Source organism: Cupressus sempervirens, chromosome 1 (genome assembly GCF_028749045.1).
Source record: "Cupressus sempervirens isolate cs-2001-9-10 chromosome 1, ASM2874904v1, whole genome shotgun sequence".
Taxonomy (NCBI): Eukaryota; Viridiplantae; Streptophyta; class Pinopsida; order Cupressales; family Cupressaceae; genus Cupressus; species Cupressus sempervirens.
In genome coordinates this window covers 476,770,188-476,791,108 of record NC_143118.1, presented here as the reverse complement: position 1 = coordinate 476,791,108, position 20,921 = coordinate 476,770,188, and the positions used below count along the sequence as shown (strand labels likewise).

At 36.0% G+C, this 20,921-nt stretch overlaps 1 protein-coding gene across 5 annotated transcripts in view; it reads right to left on the bottom strand.

The window, feature by feature from the left end:
• Positions 1–1,065: 1,065 nt before the first annotated feature.
• LOC149578355 (uncharacterized) overlaps positions 1,066–20,921 on the bottom strand; it is a 93,799-nt gene continuing 73,943 nt past the window's right edge. For 3 of the 5 annotated variants that reach the window (XM_089828403.1, XM_089828417.1, XM_089828409.1), the window contains exons 10-13: positions 3,307–3,564; positions 3,078–3,125; positions 2,811–2,880; positions 1,066–1,684 (exon numbers count right to left, since the gene is read on the bottom strand). In XM_089828403.1, coding sequence (XP_089684529.1) covers positions 1,239–1,684; positions 2,811–2,880; positions 3,078–3,125; positions 3,307–3,564 — 822 coding nt within the window. In that variant the 3' untranslated portion in view covers positions 1,066–1,238. Of the gene's footprint in view, positions 1,685–2,810; positions 2,899–3,077; positions 3,126–3,306; positions 3,565–20,921 lie in introns of all 5 variants that reach the window. The other 2 variants (XM_089828401.1, XM_089828413.1) reach the window with 1 other exon arrangement.

Below are 20,921 nucleotides of genomic sequence, written 5' to 3'. Positions count from 1 at the left end.
TATGTCTAATGCAACTTCATCTTCTAAATCTTCCCCTTCATTTTTGGGAGAGTTTGTGCTTAAAGGATATCAACTACTCTATTGGTTATTTCTTAAAGGAGGACAACACCACAACCACTTTAGGCCTCTACCTTTGCACAAATTTTGATTTAAAATTGACATCTCCACACCTCTTCCTAGAGATGTGATTCTCATCGCTAGGGATGGGCAATATACGCAATTGTTAAATTGTTAGGACCTCCCCTTACAATGTTGTCAATTCTTGTTTACTGGTCACTTGGAAACACATTGTTCTCTCTTGCATTGTAAAGTTGGTGTCACTTGGTGAAAGTAAACTAATGATGATCATTCGACCATCATGACTTCTAATTATGCCTCTATCAACTCTTCATAGGTTGATGAAGAGTCAACTCTAGCTCCTGCTACTAAGTTGGCCTCCTCTGACCTTGTGGATTCTACTCCACCTATTGCTACTAGTGCAACTCCCTCTCCCTAGTCAACCCTTCTCCATTTGTTCTTCCCACTCTACTCTAACCTTTAGCTGACGATGTGCAACCTAGTTAGCACTTTAGCCCTGGACTTGATAATCTCGCTTTGAGGACTCCACCACTTGCTCTACCTCTATTGTGGGGAATATAGAGATAGTATTGTCTACACAGTTGTCTAGCAATGTAGGAAAAATCATTCTTCGGTTTTTCTTTCTCCTTCCCACACTATGGATGAGTTGTCTTCTTACTCTTGATGTGAGTTACTAGCTATTCTGCTAGAGTGTTGTTAATCGAATTTTTTGGTTTATCTAGCATATTTTCTACCTTGGTGTAATTGGACCTTTTGGTTTATCTATGTAAGAGACATCATCTTTGTTTTGTTGATGTTTAGTATGACAAAACAATATTACCATCGCCGCTTTGTCAACAACGAAAAACACAATTAAATTATGTTTAGGACTACTACATTGTTATATTCTACAATTACCACATTTTATACATTATCTTAATAAAAATTTATTAGGATATAATTTCCAAATGGTACTTTATTTACTGATATTACATACAAAAACTGAAATAATTAAAATCAATCTTCAAGTTTGTGTTGAATTATTTAAGAAAGGAAGGGTTTGTTCACAATATTCCTTTATTTGACTACCAATAAAATTCTGCCCAAAAATTATACTGTTTAGTGTACACACAGCTCATCAATCAAAACTTAGTCAAGTGTTCCAGTTCTGAAGTGACAGATTATTCTTCACTCTCAGCATATTGAGAATTTGCAATTCTTTTCCTTCCACTCTTAACAGGTCTCTCAAAGTCAGAATCATCAGAGTCACCTACATATTTATCTGAGTTCAACATTAAAGATTTATTATTTTTGGCTTCAAGACATGACTGCAGCGAAGAGTGCTCTAAACGTGTCATATCTGAACTTGACTTGGATGGACTGAACTTATATATGGTTTTCCTTTCAACATTTTGTGTAGATGATTTCAAACGTTTCGTTGAATGCTGCATGTCATTGCATCTCTCAGCATTCACAAACTGAGATTGAGCTATTCCTATTGAAGCTTCAACATTCTTAGTATTTTCATGATTAGGCGGCTTCAACATTTTTGTCAATGTAGGTGAAGATGTCACTGAACCAGGCAATTTAATTTTACTTTCATAGCATGTTGTTCTGCGCACCAAACCTGCATAAATGCCAAATGTTAAAGGAAGCTCCTGATAAAAACTTGCAATTACTCATCAAGATTCATCAAAGCAACAAATCCTTTACTTATCTTATCACAAGAGCAGAAAAGAAAGGCTGGAGAGGCATAACATTATATAGGTTTTTGGGAGAATACACATCCCAAAACCTTTTGCAGCCCATAGGTATCAGTTACACAAGTCATCAACCTCCTTTGCTCAGTGCCCAGGACTAAAGGATATCGATTCTACTAAAGTGACAACTCAAACTGACCTACTTGCTCTATAGTTTTGGGCTCTTTGTGAGTAAAGCATTCTCACTAATGGACCAACAGCCACTTGACATTACAGAGAGCGACTCTTAAGATAACATGTGATAGAATCCTTTAGGGAAGACCATACTGAAGACAAGATTATTACTAACGTTTTAAGTTATTCAATGGTTGAGAAAGAGAAAGCTATTGAAATAGGAGGCAGAAGACATGGATGGAATGAGCTTGAAACACTTCTTGTGGATATTGCATGCAGCCAGTAAAACTGAAACCTTTGTACTAGTAACAAAATTGTTAATAAACAATAGCAAAAGCCATCATGGGCATTACTGTTACATATAAGGAAAGTCTGTTAACCTCAATATAGGACCACGAGTAACTAACAAAACTTGTATGGTATGCATAGGCACAGGGAAACATCAATAAAGTGGCTGCTACAGGGACATCTGCAACACAAATATGCCTGTTACCTTCATGTTTGATTACTCAGTATGGTGCACTTATCAGTCAATCAGTTTGATAAAATAATTACAGCACATTGTAGGTAAAGAACTGCTATATATCTGCACAACTGAGTTTTTGCTAACAATTTGTGCCTATGCTTTAATTTGCTCTGCATGAAATAACATTAGTGTGTACACAATTTAAGAAAACAAAAAAAATATCATAACCTCGAAGCAAAGATAAAAAGTTCTAAAAATAAGCAATGAACAAAGCTTGCAAACTTTCACTCTGAAAAATCAAGAACACTTGCAATAATGATCTTTCGTATATGAATCCAGTATGTTGTTTAAATGACACAAATGGTTGGACCATATTGCATGCAATGTCTGAAAAATATATATTATTAACTCACCTTGTGGAATATCTGCTAAGAAACGTGATGGTGCCATCTGTTGCCCACCTGCTGTCACAATATGTGTGACCTGATGACAAGTTCCAAACTGAAAGTATTATAATTTATTATCCAAAAAAGAAATTTGGACAAAATACTGCAAGCATACAATTATAACTATTTTCTTTTTAAGAAATACAATTAAAAATATACAAAATAACCCAAAGTAGAGTACTTTACACGTGTGAACACTTGAAATGACGTTACAACTGAATTGACCAAACTTACAAAAACAAAACGTTTAGCTCGAGTCAAAGCCACATACATAAGCCGCCTCTGTCCATAAATACTACTATTAGAAAGGGCTTCAAACATAAGAATTACAGGATTGAAATCATTCTATTCAACAAAGGCATGAACAAAATAAAATTACTTTATTTACTCAAAATTCCTAATCAAACAATCAAGAATTTTTTTCGAAAGCAATATTTATGTATCTACTTTACACTGTACACACCTCTTCTTCAACTCCTCTATTTGGTCCATTCAAATTTCCTTGAGCTTCTGAGATAGAAGGTCCTAATAATGAGATGCTGTCCCTGCTTGTGTTACTTTCAGTTCCAGTTTCCATCTTAATTACATCAGCTTTATATATGATGCCATGGTCAATGGTCCTTAGAGAGCTTGGTTCTACTAGGAAATCATCATCCCTAACTGGTATGACTCCCTCATTCGCTCGTACTAAAATGACAGCTGTCCATTCTAGACCTTTTGCCTTGATATATAAGGGTCACATCATACAGCAAGTTTACAAAATTAATTAACATTTTTGATTGCCAGATACAGATTAAATAAAGAACAATAAAAAACTACCACAAACCATATTATGCAGAAAAGTATTATTGCAGATCCTAGATAGTTAGGTTTAGTAATTAGTTAACGGGAAATTATGACGTAGAACTATATCATAGAAGCAATAATCTGCCTGAAATCCTAATTATACTAATTAATCCTCAATCCTAGAGCCAGGCCATATTCTTTGAAAACATCTTGATTCGTGAAAGAATCATTGACCAATTGTAGATCCAATTTTCATTGACCTTTTTGCATTTAAGCAGATTAAAATCATATTAAAATCCCTAAAAATAGCAAAAAAGATTATAAAATGATTGCAAAAACCAATGAAACCCTACACAAAATTGATGAATCACTCAAAACTAGGCTTGACTCTAGGATGAAAATAAAGTCAATTTTAAATCACGTGAAAAAAGTTTGTTATTTTGTCCCTTTGGTTTTCTTTCCAACCTCAAGAAAACCTTGAATAGAGGACTGGGAGAAGCAATTGTGGTCATCAACCGAATTTGAAAGGGCCTCAATCATCATAAATTCTAGGGGGCATGTGAGATGGTGTCAAAGAAGCTAATCAATTTACTCTAAATTCTATTATACGAGATCTGTTCCTCCAAGCCCTGTAATAGTTCAGGTATGCATCTGATACAGGCTAAGTCACAAGGTTCGAATTCAAGTTCAAGTTCGGCAACTATGAAATTCGAATAAAATTAGACACCTCAAAAAAATGAAAAAAATTCGACATTAAATTCGCCTATATAAATTAATTTTTAAAAACTATAAATAATATATGTAAATTTAAATAAATATTTATATAGAACAATATTGTAATTTAAATAGATAAATTATATCTACTACTATTTATCATTTAAAAAATATTATCTAAATATAAAAAAACTATATAATGATAATAATAATATTGATAACACTAAATTTTAAAAAAACAAAAGGACATTACAAATAACACAATATAAATAACAATAATAAAACAAATAATATATATCGTATAAGATAATATTATCTAAGCATATAAAAGTAAAATATAAATAAATAATATTTAGTACCTTTAGTTATTATTCAATTTCAAATGCGGGAGATATAAACTCTATAAACTTAATAACATTAAAATATAAAAAATTAAAGAGACACCTGACGGCATTACAATTATTATAATACACAACAATATAATTTTAATAAACAAAAATATATAGTAGATAAATAATATTAATAACATTAAACGATCGGTCAACTAATTTCATCCGGAATGGCGCTCTTGATCTTCGTCTGATTCACCATTTGTTAAGTAGGTGCCCATCTAGAAGTGATAGCGCAGATCTGGCGAACAAGATCGAAACCTCATTTCGCTCGTCTCTGGTTTGCTCAGTTCATTCGTATGTCGATTGTATAGTTAATACAAAAACCCTAAAGCCCATCTAATAAAATGGATCAAGGCATCAAAATGATGCGAGAAAAAACCTCTGCATGTAGGGGAAAAACATGGAAAACCCTTAAAAACCTTTTATCGAAGACTGCTCGTTATATCCATACGAAGCTAACGAATGATAGTCGAACTTCAACGAATTTTTTGTGTTGTTTTGAAGTTCGTCAAATTTCGAACCTGATGGCAGAAATTTGCCGAACCCTGTGACATAGGATACAGGTACGTATGTGGGTACTTATTCAGTGCGCACGAGGCTATGTGCTTAGCAATGTGGGTGCACCAAGATGTGCACCTACAATGTTAGGCACACAACCTATGGGCACCCAACATGAACCCATGTGCACCCATCAACTGTTGATCACCACAAGGTCAAAAGCTTTCCAAGTATAAACTCATTAATAGAATGGAGATTATAGATTTTAGGAGATTCTGAAAAATTACATCACTATTATCTTTGCAATGTCTCCTTTTCTTGGCATAAGTTGTATGAGTTTTTTGTTAGCCTATTTCTCCATGGCCCAGAAGGCTAACCAAGAAATTTAAGGGACTTTGAGGCCATTGGGCCTAGACAGTTTAGTTGGAGGTTGAACAAAGGTGTCTGGATGCAGTTCTGGTCAAGTTTACTATTTATAGTAAGTCATTATGCGCATATCTAGACATCCAGTGGCAGAGGTGTTGATGATTAATTGTTTAATATCAATAGGTTCATTTATTTATCATCCATGTATTTTATAATGCGTTAATAAAGTTATTTTTATTAAATTGAATAATATTATTTTACTTTATTAATGCATGGTCTATGTTTTGTTGGAAATATTTAATTAAATGGTCTCATTTATTCAAAAATAAACTGAAAGCATAAAATTAAAGTTAGTGGGGACTTGAGTAAAGGAAAATCGTGTTATATGGCATGAAAATATTTGGAGAACTTCTTTGAAGTGCTTGGATGACGAAATCCCTCTTTGCTGTCATTCTTTTTGCTGTTGAATGATACAGTCAAGAGGATAGTTGAGTGCTTAAAAGGTAAATTATATCACTTGAGATATCTATTATTTCATTCACCAATGTCCAGTTGCCAGGTTAGGGGTTTGAAAGGAGAACTCGGTGTTTTATTCCTGATTATCTTGCTGTGATTGAACAGCTTGTAAATGCAATTAAATTAATATCCGATTGATGTGTTACATATCTTTTATATCAGAATTCTGTGATTACTAATCTCTGTCTTATTGATTGCAGATTATGATCAGAATATAGTGGTCTTGACATACATCAATTTGATATGAATATGATTCAATATCTATAATTACTGAATATTCAGGTCTGATCGCCGAACTCTAGATGAGGCAGAACATTTATTGATTTCTATGTTCATTTGCCCAATCAGGTTTGGTTATTAATATGGTATGAAAAGGGGCAGATATTGGTTAGTCGTGTGACTCGTGTCTCCTCAAAGAGGAGACATGCCCACACAATATGTCTATTCATTTGCAATGATTTGTATAACAAATAGAATGATTACCAATCGGTGTTATTAATAGTTTTCTCAAACAAACTCCTAGAATAGTCATCAATCTGCAAGATGATAATCAGACTTAAATCTGTAATATGTTTGCACATAACCCGATTATGTGATCATTACTCGATCACTAAATAAGGTGAACATAAAAGAGCAACACTAAATCTGCAATAACAGATCGTTGATATACTTGGAAATAGGACAATAGATATCAAGGATGACTATATACTGATCTGCAATATATATGCATATATGTATTAAGATAAACAAAAGAGTTAGAATATATGCATGTAATTAGCAGATCAAATTATATATCATACAATTTATCTGAATGAAGCTATTCATCAACACTGCTGTTGTTGAAGATATTTTATATCAGCTGGGAAGGTTATTACCAGCTGCATAAGACTGAGTTTGAACCAAAGATTGAACAGTATCAATTGGAGAGTGCTCTGTAACTGATGTACAAGTTTGGGAGTCCATAGCATAAGTTGCAAAGACTGTAAACATCAGAGACACATTTAGATCAGTCCACAACCACCTTAGACTGGGACATGCATGTCTGATATTGCTGTTGACAGGGAGCCGAAGAGTTTGATTATACACTAGATGGAATTATACCTGCCTGGAGTTGTATATTACAGAGCTATAATGCAAAACAAAGGGTTTTGAATGCTATTATTGGACTTGAAAAACAGTACCATACCTGGATCGGCGTTTGAGGAATGCATGCATTGTAATGTTTTACATTTATTTGACGAAATATTGTGTGACTTTGCTGTCAATTATTATCATCTGTTAGTAATGTTGTCCTGCATTTTGTCACCACAAAATGTAGGTAACAATATGAAACTTTTTCAACTTTTTGCATTTCTCTAAGATAATTCATTATTTAATTGGCCAACATTGATCAACCAATCGACCCCAATTTGCATAATGAATCCTTTTACTGAAGGCTTTCATCGAGTTCTTTTTGTTTTCCATTCTATTAAGCCTTTGCTTGATTTATTAAGCCTTCCACGTCTTTTTTCGCATTTTTGCAGGTGTGTTTACTTGCTTTTAGTCTTTTGGTTTCATCCAATCTCTTGCTTTCGATTTTTCCTTCGATTTGGTATATCTTAGGGCCTAATCGGACTTGGCAGTCAAAAGATATGATCATTTAGGTGCTCAAAAGGTGGACTCTCCAGATGCTATTGCACATTTAAAATATCATGTTATATTTTAATGTTTAACATTCACTTTCTGAAAAATATAACATTAATTGACTTTAAGTTACTTTATCACTTAAGTCACAATAGACCACTTTATGTTATATTTTTTAAATTTATGTTGAGTTGCTTTTTAATTTTTCTCTTAAGTGACTTTATTAACTATATAGTTTAATTTATTTTTGGGTATTACTTTATGTTTTATTTTAAAACATCCAAGTTAAATTTTATTTTTTGAATAAACTTTTTTCTATTAAGTATAACATAAGCCAAAAATAAAATAGTAACAGCGATATGAGACAGTATCAGAGGAAATACATCCACTGCAGAAAATGTATCAGAGGTCTGAGCCAATTCAGATCATATCAAGCTTTACACATTTGGCCATCAAAAATAAAATACAGTCAAACCCAAAGTTCTATTAATCTAAAAATTCACTCTGTCATCCAGGTAGTCTAGGCAGCATGTCCTTTAGACCATTTGAAAGGCAGTCCACCTTCCTTGATGATATTGAAAGGGTTGTTAAGAATGGTTGCAGGAGGAATAGCAGGAGGCCTTGAGACAGGGCTGACTGTAATAATCGCTTTCCTCCCAGCTCTGATATCTGTTGCATTGTGAACTATGATTAGAGAATTTTTGACTCTGTTATTAGGAATCATCCTATCAACAACTTCACCCATTGTGGTAAAGTCCTGATTCCTATTGTCTACTGCTCTGATAACTTGCATTGGCTCCAGCTGTAGAGGAATGGCTACTGTTGCTGGTTCCACATGCTCCTCAGCATTGGACTGTCCTCCATCTCTTGATGCACTGGGATCTTCCCCTGTAGGCGGCGTAGGATTGGCCACTCTTTTCTTCTTAATGATCTGATTTAACATCTCTTCCAATGTGCAATCATCCTCTTCATCCTTTCCATGTTCAATATGAATGTCAAATGCAAGCTTCTCTCTTGAGGATTTTTGTACATTCCTTAATGACTTGGTGGAATTTCTGCTTCTTGATCTTGAAAACAATGGAGACCTGCAAACACATATGTCTAATAATGAGTCTCTGCAGAGACCCAATAAGAACCCTATGTCTACTCTTAAAGATATCCTCATTTCTCAAAATTTACACATGCCAAACTAGTGAAGAAGAGAAAACAACCCAAATAGCGTTAGAACACTTGGATAGAATAGATATGTGGCTAGAGATAACATGAAAGAGGAAAATATGGGTCCAATCTTAATTCCAAATAGCATCCAAACCCCTTTGGGCAAGGGACAGTCAGAAAAGATATGTTCAACCGACTCAGGTAGGTGACAGACAATGTATGTGTAAGGATTACCATCAAGCATAAGAACAGGGATCATGTGCAACAAAACTTGTCAAAGGAAGCGGATAATCTTGGGTTCAATAGTTTTGTGCCATAGAGAGCTCAGGTACTTAGACCAAGAAGATTGGTCGAGGTTGATATACCATTTACAATTAAGATGGTTAATGATAGTCACAGAGTCAGACAAAGGACTGTATATGTACTTGGCTTTTGTTTCCACAATGGGGGAGCCATCAGGCCATTTCAACTTAGCAAGTTTGTTGGCGGTTTCCCCACATTCAAAGGGTAGTTTAGCTTGCAACCAGGATTCCTTTATGATAGAGTAGGTTCTCTTATGGGAGGGTGCTAGGGAAAAATTACAACCAAGCTCCTCCCACTTGATCAAGCAGTCATCCTTGATCAACTCATTGAACTTTGAGATACCAATCTTGCACCAATGTTTGGCAGAACAACCTTGCAACAGAGCTAATGGTTTGTCATTCCTCTCTAGATTCCACCATGGGGATTTCTCACCACAGAGTTTATGTGAGCTATCAGTCAATTTTCTTCTATGTATCCGCTGTCTCATCTATTCCCATCCCTTCCAGATAGCCTGGAATACTTCAGATCCACTTACTCTGATTTTCCATTTACCTAACAGAAGATCATGAATATGTAAGTTCTTCCAGCTTTTCCCTGGATGGGGGACCCCTCTTGAAATATTATTCCTAATTAGGATTTTCCAAGGCCCATCACCTTGAAGCGCCTTAGCAACCCATTTGACTGCCAATGCACAACCTTGCCATCTGAGATCCTTCAAGCCCAACCCACCTATTTCTTTTCTTCTGACACACCAGTCCCATTTCACAACATGTTTTTATTTCTTACCTCTGTCATCCAACCACAGAAAGTTTATGATCACTTTTTGAATATAATTGATGTGAGCTATATTGAATAACCAGGCTGAGGAGTAGTAGACAGTGTAAGCATCTAGGACCTTCTAACACACCTGCATTCTCCCTGCCAACAATAAGTAATTTCTATTCCACTTCCCCAACTTCTTTTCAATTTTACTTTTAACCTAGGTCCACATATCATTAAGATTAGGAGATACTGAGAAAGGTATACCAAGATACCTAACTATATGGTTTGGGCCTCCCCAAAAGAAACCAAATCTGCTATACCAGTCCGGAGGGGTCTCATGCCACCCTAGTATAATGGACTTGCTGATGGAAATCTTACTACTAGAGGCTTTACAGAATATATCCAACTTGTTTACAAGGTACTCAACGTTAATTTTTGAAAGATCAATAAGTAATGCAGTTCATCAGCAAATTGCACATTAGAGATTTCATCTTAATTTGGGAGTCTAATACCCATGATCTTAGGAGAAAGAGAGTCGTCTTTGAGGATGTAGTGAAGGCAATCAGCAACCAGAACAAACAAGGAGGAGGCAAGAGGTGCATCCTTGACAGATAGACCTAGAAAGGTGAAACTCTTTGGATCTTGAGCCATTAACCTCAACTGCAGCATTAGCATCCTTCATATGTATAAAAACCATCTTTATAAACAATCCAGGGAAACCAAGGCATTCCATCATCATTCTAATAAACTTTCACTCCACCAGAGTTTTTCCTGAGCATTTGGCCCAATCCATGGATTCCCAACAGGTGATTAAATTTTCCAGTATGTACCTTCCTTTAACAAATCCTATTTGAGCATGACAAATAATCTTGGGTAATACATCTTTAATTCTAAGGGCTAGAATCTTGGCCAAAATTTTATAGGAGACATTCAAAAAATTTATTGGCCTCCAGCTTTTTATCAGTCCTTTTTCACCATCTTTAGGTATAAGTTTGATTATACCTTTATTGACTTATAGTCCCAATGACCCTTCCCACAAGGCTTGCTCATACATCCGTAATAGATCTTGCCAGATCCATTCAATGTGTTCTTTACAGAATTCTACTGGGATGTCATCCGGTCCTGGGGCCTTATCATTGCTTATCTACATAATTGCAGGTAGTTATCTCTTCTTTTGATATAGAAAGGCTTAGCTTGATTTTGTCTTCATCCTTAATTTTTTCAGGGATGAGCTTGCTTATCCTAATTCTCTCTTCTTCCATACTTTCCCCATCATCTTCAGTAGTAAATAACTGAGCATAATAATTTGCAAACGCCTTGAGGATATCTTCTTGAGTTGAAATGGTTGAGTTTCCATCCATGATCATATCAATCATGTCCCTTGCTTCTTTATATTTCAGCAGTTGAAAGAAGAATTTGGACCCTTTGTCTCCATGTTCCAACCAATTCATCCTGGCTCTAACCTTGGCACCTTGGACTTTATAATTTTGAAAATTTCGGAGTGAGTCTCTGGCATTCACCAGGGTGTCTAGATCAATTGGGTTATGAGGATCCTTTTGAAGGACACTTTCTGCCTCCAGCAGTTTTTCATGCAATGAGTTCTCAGTTCTCCTGGCGTCATTTTCTCTTTTCTTACCTATTGTCTGAAATAGTTTCCTCCAACTATCAACCATGGTGATCCATCTACTGGTCGCATCTTTGTGTTTAACCATATGTATATTATACCACCTGATGAAGAAGGCAGAAATGTTAACTTCATTATTCTTCAGTTGTGAGGTGTTTAGAGAAAAGCTCAAGTTTTTTGAATTAGACTCTCCAAGATGTTTGATCAGAAATATAGAAGCAATAACAAGGTGTTGATCAGATAGAGTGAAGGGGAGGACCTGAGTGCAATCACCACCAGAGTTTCGGATGAAGGAGAAGGTATCCTTGCTGACATAAAACCTGTCCAACCTACTATAGATTCTTTTAACTCCTTTCTGAAAAGTTAGTCCATGTAAACCATATACCATTATGTTCACTCCTATTCCCAGCTAGGGGGTCAAAGAGTTTGAATTTATTGACAAACCTATTCCACAAGACCTTTTCCCCATTCTTTCATTCAAATTTTTGCCCACCTGACTAGTCTTGTTGCCTCTCTACAATGTTAAAGTCTCCATCCATGATCCAAGGGATCTCTTTTAGTTGACAACACCAGTTCCACAAATTGGCTCTGTTATCTGACTCATTTGGGGCATAAATAGAACAAATTCCAATTTCTTTTTCATGAACATTGATAGAGATCCATACAATCCTGTTACAAGGGGATATACCCCATTCAACAACATGCTTAGACCATTTGGGGCTAACCAAGATGACAGCCCCACCCCTACCTTTAGGATGGTTGGTAAAGTACGGTTTGGCATCCTTCCATATGCATTTCAGAGCAACATCAAGTTGAATGAAATCCAGAGGCTTTGATTTCCTAACGTAATAGGAAGTCAATATTAGAATGCTCTCTAAGGAGTCTCTTAATAACGTATTTTCTGTCAGGAGTCTCTAGTCCTCTGACATTCCAAGATATAAATTTAGCATTCATTTTGAAATGGGCCTAGATTCAGAGGCTACTTTAGAATCAGCACTCTTGAAAAAGCTAGGGAGTCTACATTTCAGAATTTTGCAAGGTTTCAGTTGGAAGGTCTACCTCTCTTCTTAGATGATCCCTGCTCTGCTTCCGATTTAGTAGTAGATCTTTTGAATAATAATTGCACATGATATATAAACTTTATAGTGTCAATATTATTTTTGACCCAATAAAGTAATATTGACTCAAAAATCAATTAAACATGTGCTTAATTGATCATTAAAGTTGTGCAAACTCAACTTACATGTCTTTTACATTTTTTTTATGAAAATGCATTCCTAGAGTGTTATTTGCACTAGAAATGCATGTAATGGACTTCCTAGAGACTACTTTACCTTAAAACTCCCCTTCACATGTAAATCACTTTCCATGTAATTGCATCATGAGAGTCTGATTTGTACTAGAAATGCAATTTATGGACTTAGGGAAATAAAACGTGAGTTTTTAAAACATGTAAATGCATTCCATGAGTCCGATTTACATATAAAAGGCATTTCCAGCCAAGGCATCACATGCGAATGCCCTTCTAGAGTGCAATTTGCACTAAAACATGTAAATATGCAAATACATATTTACAATCCATTTTTAACCATGTAAATGCATATTTAAAATATGTAATGGACTTCTAAGAGTCCATTTACATGTAAATGCACTTCCAGCCAATGAATTTTATATGCAATTTGTCTTGGAGAATCCGATTTTGCATTCAAAAGTCACGCAATGACTCTCCAAGACCCCATTTTTGCACTCCCATGCCAAAAACGCCCAAATGCAAATATGTAATGGCTCCTTGAGAGTGTGATTTTCACTTCCAGCAATCATATCATACATTTTAAACATGTACATGCATCTATAGGGTCCGATTTCACCATTCCAACTAATGCAAATACATTTGAGGAACCAGTCTTTGCTTTCCTGAGTCAAAAACACTTCAAATACCTCCATTTTTTGGCCATGTTTTAGCTAAAAACGCCCAGAAATTTGGATTTTTAATCATATTTTTTTCCATTTGGATCCATGTTTTAGCAATAGGGGAAGCCGTATTTGCATTCCCAACTCAAAAACGACCAATATATTTGCATTTTAGAGCCACGTTTTTGCTAAAAAATGCCCAGAAAATGGCATTTCCAGCCCATCCTTTTGGATCTAGAGGACACATTTTTGAGTTTTAATGCATACTAATGCATTTGAAATACACGTTTTTTACCTTTTTATGCAGAAACCCCATACTCATGCATCTAGAGGGCACGTTTTTACCTAAAAACAACCCATATACATGAGTTTCTCAAAAACGTTTTACACTTGAAGGTTTAAGAATCACGTTTTCGACATTTGCATACAAAAATTCCTCATGCGTTGATCATTCAAAGCCATCATTTGCAAGCATTGAAAAGGTCAAGGAGTTGTTTGGAAATTCGGATTTGGAGGAAAGTCAATCATTCAAACCTATTAATCTTACACATTTGGCTCTTTGATCTCCAAGTAGGTTGAAGTTTTCAACCTTTACTATTGCATTGCATATTTTGGCTTATCATTGTACAGTTGTTCAAAGATATGCCATGTATTTTGCAAATTTCCTTTACAATAAGATCAAAGCTTCTATTTTCAAATGCTTGGAATTTTCTCAAATTCCAATTTCGAAATTGAGAGCAACTTGATATTTGTCATGTTTGAGTCAATAACCAAAGGTATGATTTTGCTTAGTGAATGTTGTTTGCTTGTTGTTTTGATTTCTTTTTTTCGAAAAGGTTAAGGATTCTTTCCCAAGAATGCAAGAGCATATCACACCTTTTCACTTCCCCTCTTTCCATACAAATGCATCACATCTTTTCATATTTCACCAACACATAGCAAGGCATATTACATTCATTTCCCAATATATGCAATTACATTCAATCCTCCATCCGCATTTACATGTAATTCCATCTTTCAAACCCAATTACATATAATTACATCCTTCAAACCTAATTACATGTTTACATCAACTAACAATTAAATGTAAATTACTTTACATGTAATTACCTCTAGAGAAACTGATTTTTGTAAAAGGTCACCCTTTTAAACACCAAAGTCATCATCTGCACACATCCATATGCATCCCAACTTGCATTCTTGGTCATACTCACAAAAGCCCATCTTTGCTCACATGCAATCCACCCTTGAGAATCCGATTTTGGCCCTTTTTGCCCAAATACATATATATGCTTTTCAATTCATTTCCAGCCATCATATGTGTTTCAGAAATATCTAATCCATAATTTGAACACTCATCCTTCATAAACCCATCATCCACACTCGAAATCTCAAAGCTTTCATGGATTCAATCTCATTGAAACTTTCATGTTACAGCGAGTCAAGATATGCTAAAATTTCTACAAAGAATGAAGACATCTAGTAAAGAAGGTGTGCTTCGAATCAAAAGAAGCAGTAATTCATTTGGTCTCCACTTTTCCAATGGTTGTGCCAGAACCTGAGTTCGTGTGGGAATGCACCAAGCACTTTGCTTCAAAAAAAAAGAGTTAAAGGTGCTAATGGAAAGTTGTTTCTAGTTTACATCCAGACAACATGAAGAAGGTTTTTAAAGTGTTAGAGACTACTGAATATGCCAATCTACAAAGGGGAATCCATGACAACTCAAACGAGAAAAAGCTTGATCAAATCAAGTTTTCAAATGACAAATAGAAACTCATCAAAGAGAATGCAATGGTGCAGAATATAGGAATCCATGATCCCGTGATCGTCACAAAGTACAAGGCTTTTATTGATAGTCTACAGGATTGATTCATTCAGAATCATCAATTGCAATATTTTCTTCGAGTGTTTTCAAGCTTTGTAAATGTAGAAGATGGATTGAATCAATTGAATTCTATAGTTTCATTTCTATCTAGTTAGTGCTTTTGTGTCTTTACGCTTATTGTTGGGTTGGACATCTAGTTTAGGGATTCTCTCCTACCTAGGTTGCGTCACTTAGCATCTACAGTATTGGTGTAAGTCACTCCTCGCCCTATTTTGCTCTTTTCTTAGTATGAAATTATTGAAATATGAAGTGGTCATTATTGAGTATTAAGTTCTCTTTTGAGATCTATTAGTTGTAGTTATTTATACTCTAAGAATATAGACTATTTTATGATCTTAGCAATCAGATTTCAACTTGCGTAATATCTTGTATGATCCATGCATTATTGCCTAGAAGTAACTTTAATTCCGTACACATTATTATCCATTGTACGACAAGTGTTCTAGAGCATCCAAGTAGCAAGTGGGGCAACAAGGCTTCGTATGGATCGTAAGGCACAAGGGGAATTCACCGTTCAAGAGCCATATCAGTAACTGTAATGGAGGACTTCATATCACCACATGGAAGGTCATTCATGTCAATGTACGACCTTTTTGAAGCACCATACGTCAATTGGAGGGAGTGTACAACAACTAGATTTGGTTCCCAAAGAAAAAGAAGATTATACGGGGTCTAAATAGACCATACGATGTTAGTAAGTTTGTCTTCTAGGATGCAAAGTCATTTCTGACAACCGCACAATACAGGGGCATTACAGTAGTATAAAAGTCAATGAATTTTGCTAACCCGTCAAGTAGTGGATGCATATGTACACCACAAGGAGGTACCTTTCTATTGATAGAATGGAGGAGCCACAGGATTTTGCAGATAAAGTAATGGTACTATTGAGGAAACTAACTAGAAGGCAAGTGCAGCTCGATGATACCATGGTCAAAGGGGAAGAACAAGAATGGCTCATAGAGGAGATGTTGCAAAGATTGGCAAAAGAGAAGACAAATGGAGAACAAAATGGGTACAATGATAATTCCATCACAAGGAGAAAAAACTTAGCATTCATGCGCTTGACCATCGATGTCGACATTTATGTCGAGAACCTAACCACCTCGCAAAGAGAGAGAGCCACATTCCTAGAAATGCAAAAGTAGCTAAGGCAAGACTAGAGGAACAAGGATCTCATGGAACACATATTCTTTAAGGGATTTGTTGATCTGTGAATGAGATACTCGGGCAGCAGCACTCGCAACTACTACAATAATGACCTCAAATGGAAGAGAGGAAACGTAAATATATGTCATCCTTTGATGGTTCTAGAACAACATCGGCACAGGCATAGGTTAAGAAAGAAGACAAGCATTTTCAGCTTAACCCAATGCCTGAAGATGACACAATCAAATTTACCACATTTCACTTGGAGGAAATCACTCACGAATGGTGGCATCATGGAATGGTCATCCTTGACCACGATCAAGTAGCCTCATATGGTGAATCCACAAAGAGGCTTATGGACCGCTTCTACAAGAAGAATCCAGAACTCAATTATTAGGAGTTGGCGCAACAAAAGCAATCTGGATCAATCGATAGTTACATTACAAAATTGCAAAGGCCATTCGTGTTGGTAACAAATATCTCAAAGAGTTTGTGTTGTTCATGGATAGGTTGATGGAGCCTCTAAAAGGTTGGGTGAAAGGGTTCAAACCAACATGCTTACCGAAGAAACTGAGAAGGCATGTGACATGGCGGCATTCTCTTCTTCTACTTCAAGGAGTTTTCGCATCCCAAGCTACCCCTTCCCCTAAAGGAGAAAGACAACAAACCCCATCTGAAGATATCATCGTTGGATGAGGCCACCAAATAAGAGCTCGAGAGGAGGAAACTCTCTTTTACCTAAAAGAAGTCGTGGGATTCAAGGCACCAGTGCTTGGGCAAAGGGAAAATCCATTATATTGTGGTGGTGTTCAACAACGAAGAACTTGAGCCACCAAAAGAGAAGAATGAAAGAGATGGTCAGAAACACTCAAAGAAGACTACCATAAACCGCATGGAGAGGATTGCCACGCTGGTAAGGTGAAGAGGCATCATTGTGGCACTTGTCGATACTCTGAGGTGCAATTTATTTTGAGTACAAGGTACACTTCAAGGGTAGCGGGAGGTAGTCATGCTTGACAGTGTAGCCACACTTAACTTCATCTACTCACCACTCATGAACCGAACGGGTTTGTGAACAGAGGGACACAAAGAGTTCGAAGTCAAGGTGGCAGGAAGAAATCTTGCTATGTAGCCTTTTCATCCCGCAATTGAGCATCACCATGGGAAACTACCAAGTAACAAATGACTTCTTTGTAGTAGACCTAGATGACATGAACGTTATATTGGGCATTCAATGGATGGAGCCTCTCGATGAGTACACACAGAGATTGAAGAGGAAGGAGTTCTTCTTCGAGGTGAATAGCGAAAAGGTGGTGTTGAGAGGGATGTCAAATGGCAGCCTGGGGGGAATCCGACATGACAGATGGAGGTAATCTTCAAACATGATGATATAGTTTGGGCGGCACATTGGTCTCAACAAGACCTATGCATGGTAACAAACTTATAGCCAGGATGAGGAACAACAGGTGGTGTTGGATAAGCACAAGTTGGTCTTCGTTGACATTCCACCTGGCATTCCCTCGCACTGAGTCAATCTCGTTATCATCACGCCCTACCACCATCCTAAGAAGTTCAAGGATAAGATAGAGAAGACAATTTAGGAACTCGTCAACAAAGGATGGATTAGGCCCATCTCTAGTCCTTTTGTTGTTAATTTTTGTTTTTTAGCTAGGAAGGTGGAGTTACTTTAAAGCAACTCGAGTTGGATGTCTAGAAACAACTTTAGTATTCTTATAATTCTTTAATAGCCTATTTCAAAGTTTGGGAGGTTGCATAAAATCGAGTGATTTTATATGATTTAAAGCCAAAGAAATCAAGAAAAGTTATTTTCTTGCAATCTAAGTAAAATAGTCGATTGTATATATTTAAATGTTTTCTAGCAAACTCTGTTGTATTCTTAAAGAGAAAGTTTGTTGTTAGGATGAATAGAAGATCTAATATTTGTAGGTTTTTCCCCCACATTAGGGTTTCTTGCATATATATGTGCTATTGTCGACATGTGACTGGCTTTTATTATTTTTTCTTCCGCTATTATTTTCTTCTTATTATTAATACAGACATAAAAGAAAAGAGATAACAAATTTCAAGAACATAAAATTGGATTCTTACTATCTCCACAAAAAATGAATTGCAATAATTGGAAATATGACATGCAAAGCCAAATGGGCATTTTTCTTACAATATTTTGCAAGCCAGAGCCCCCATATACATCCCATGAACTATCCTAGACAACCCTATGGGCTTCATTGTATAGGTAATGTTTAGTCGCCCTAGAAGGTTCTAGAAATTTTAACCCTAAACTTTGAGGCCATATAACCTAAAATATTAGAATTCATATCTTAATACATTAGAGTAGGCCCCAACAACTCTCAGATCTCAAAAGAAATTTAAAAGGAATCTCATTTTTTTTTATTTCAAGTACAACTTCCAAAACCCATAACTCATCACCAATTGCTCTGATTGGCTATTATGACCCCATTTCGAAAATGCCACACTCTCCTCTATGGCACATGACTCGTGCAAACTCCAATCAAGCAAGGTTTGACCCCTTTTCAGGGCCTCTAAATCCTTTCAAACTGAGTTCAAAGTTTTTGTACCTCGTTGCCAATACTAAAGATTTTCAATATCTTCAAAAATAGACTTAATCTTGCGCTAAGACTTTACTGGCAAGATGACATCTCCAAAGTGAACCTCTAGGGAAGAAATTAGACCATTTTGAGTTCCAATGACCAACTTACTAAAAATAGTAAGGTTCCAAACTAAGTTACCAAATTCTCTCCTAGACCTGGGATCCATCATGCCTACCTAAGGCAGGCATATCTTTATGGGCAGCAACACAAAAGAGGATACTAATAGTAGATAAATTTACTAACATGGGCTTTTAGGGTCCATCAAGATGCCCTCTTTGTAAAAATGACTCAAAGACAACAAATCATTTGTTATTTCAATGCTCTTTTACGAGAAAAAGTTGGGATTGGTTATGTCAGAGATTTAACTAGACTACAACCTTACTAGGAAACCTTTCAAGCCACCTAAATAGTTGGCCCAATTTCGAGAACTCGAAAGTATACAATAAACTATGGAACATTACTCCTATTCTTCTGTGGGAAATACGGAAGGAAAGAGACAATAATATTCAATAACTCAAAAATGACTATCTCCTCCTTTCTCAACAAAGTAGGAGCTAGTATTATTGAAGTTATGAATAACAATCTTAGAAACACAGTGAAAGAAGAAGGGTCATTTATGGAATGGGATGCATACATACGAAAGATTTGGATCAATCTAATCAACCCACCAATGGTATACCCTAGAAAATAAGCAAGCAAGAGAGGAATGCAGATGGAACTCCCCCCCCCCCCCCCCAATAGGATGGACTAAATTGAACTTTGATGGAGCATCTCAAGGAAACCCTGGTAAGGCAGGGCTAGGGGGCATCATCCGCTCAGAGGAAGGAGACTGGATTGTAAAGCTAACCAAACCCTTAGGAGTTATCTCGAATAATATAGAAGAACTAGAAGCCCTAATGGAGGGACTTAATCTAAGCTTAGACTTGGGTATAAAAAAATAATCATTGAAGGAGACTCCCAAATAATCTTAAATGTGATTATAAAGCGTAACACCCCTAACTGGAAAATCAATTCCAAGCTTGAAAATGCCCTTATACTCGTAGACAAGTTTGAGGAAATAAGAATTCGGCACATATATTGAGAAGGGAACAAAGAAGCAGATCATTTAGCTAACATAAAAGCTGATGGGGAGGACATCCTTCTTAAAAAAACCTAAACAATCTCAAACCCATTCCTAGCAACTTCTAATTCCAGGGGATACAAAATAAAAACTAACGCACCACTTTAATCGTAGTGTCATATTGACTACAATCTCCGCATATATCATGACCTGTGACAATTTTGAATTCCCCCTATAAAGATTAACCTATTCATGTCTTTTCCCTTAGTTTTTTATCATCCCTTTATCCTTTTATCCCTCCTTATCTCGATTTAAATCTATCACCCATCATGTATAAATACTTTCTTGATATCGTTGTGGTGTTAGACTAATTAGCATATTGCAAAATGGGAAGGATGGAAGCTATATTAAGTCTGGCATGCAAGGGCCCAAAGGAAGTAGAAACATCTAGGTTGATAAAGATAGTTAGGAAACTTAGTAATATGAGACAGTAGTGTATTACACTTAACAGGACTCGTATCTTAACTCTCCATGATTACTATACTCAGTGCCCTATATATGGGCTACCCGCTCTCATCATCTTATGCCCATATAGACTTTAGGTTTGAACCTTTTCTTAATAGTAGTCTTTAATATTATTCTCCTATGTATCTTATTCTACCATTTCCTCATTTCTATCTTAGCACATTTTAGACTTACCTATG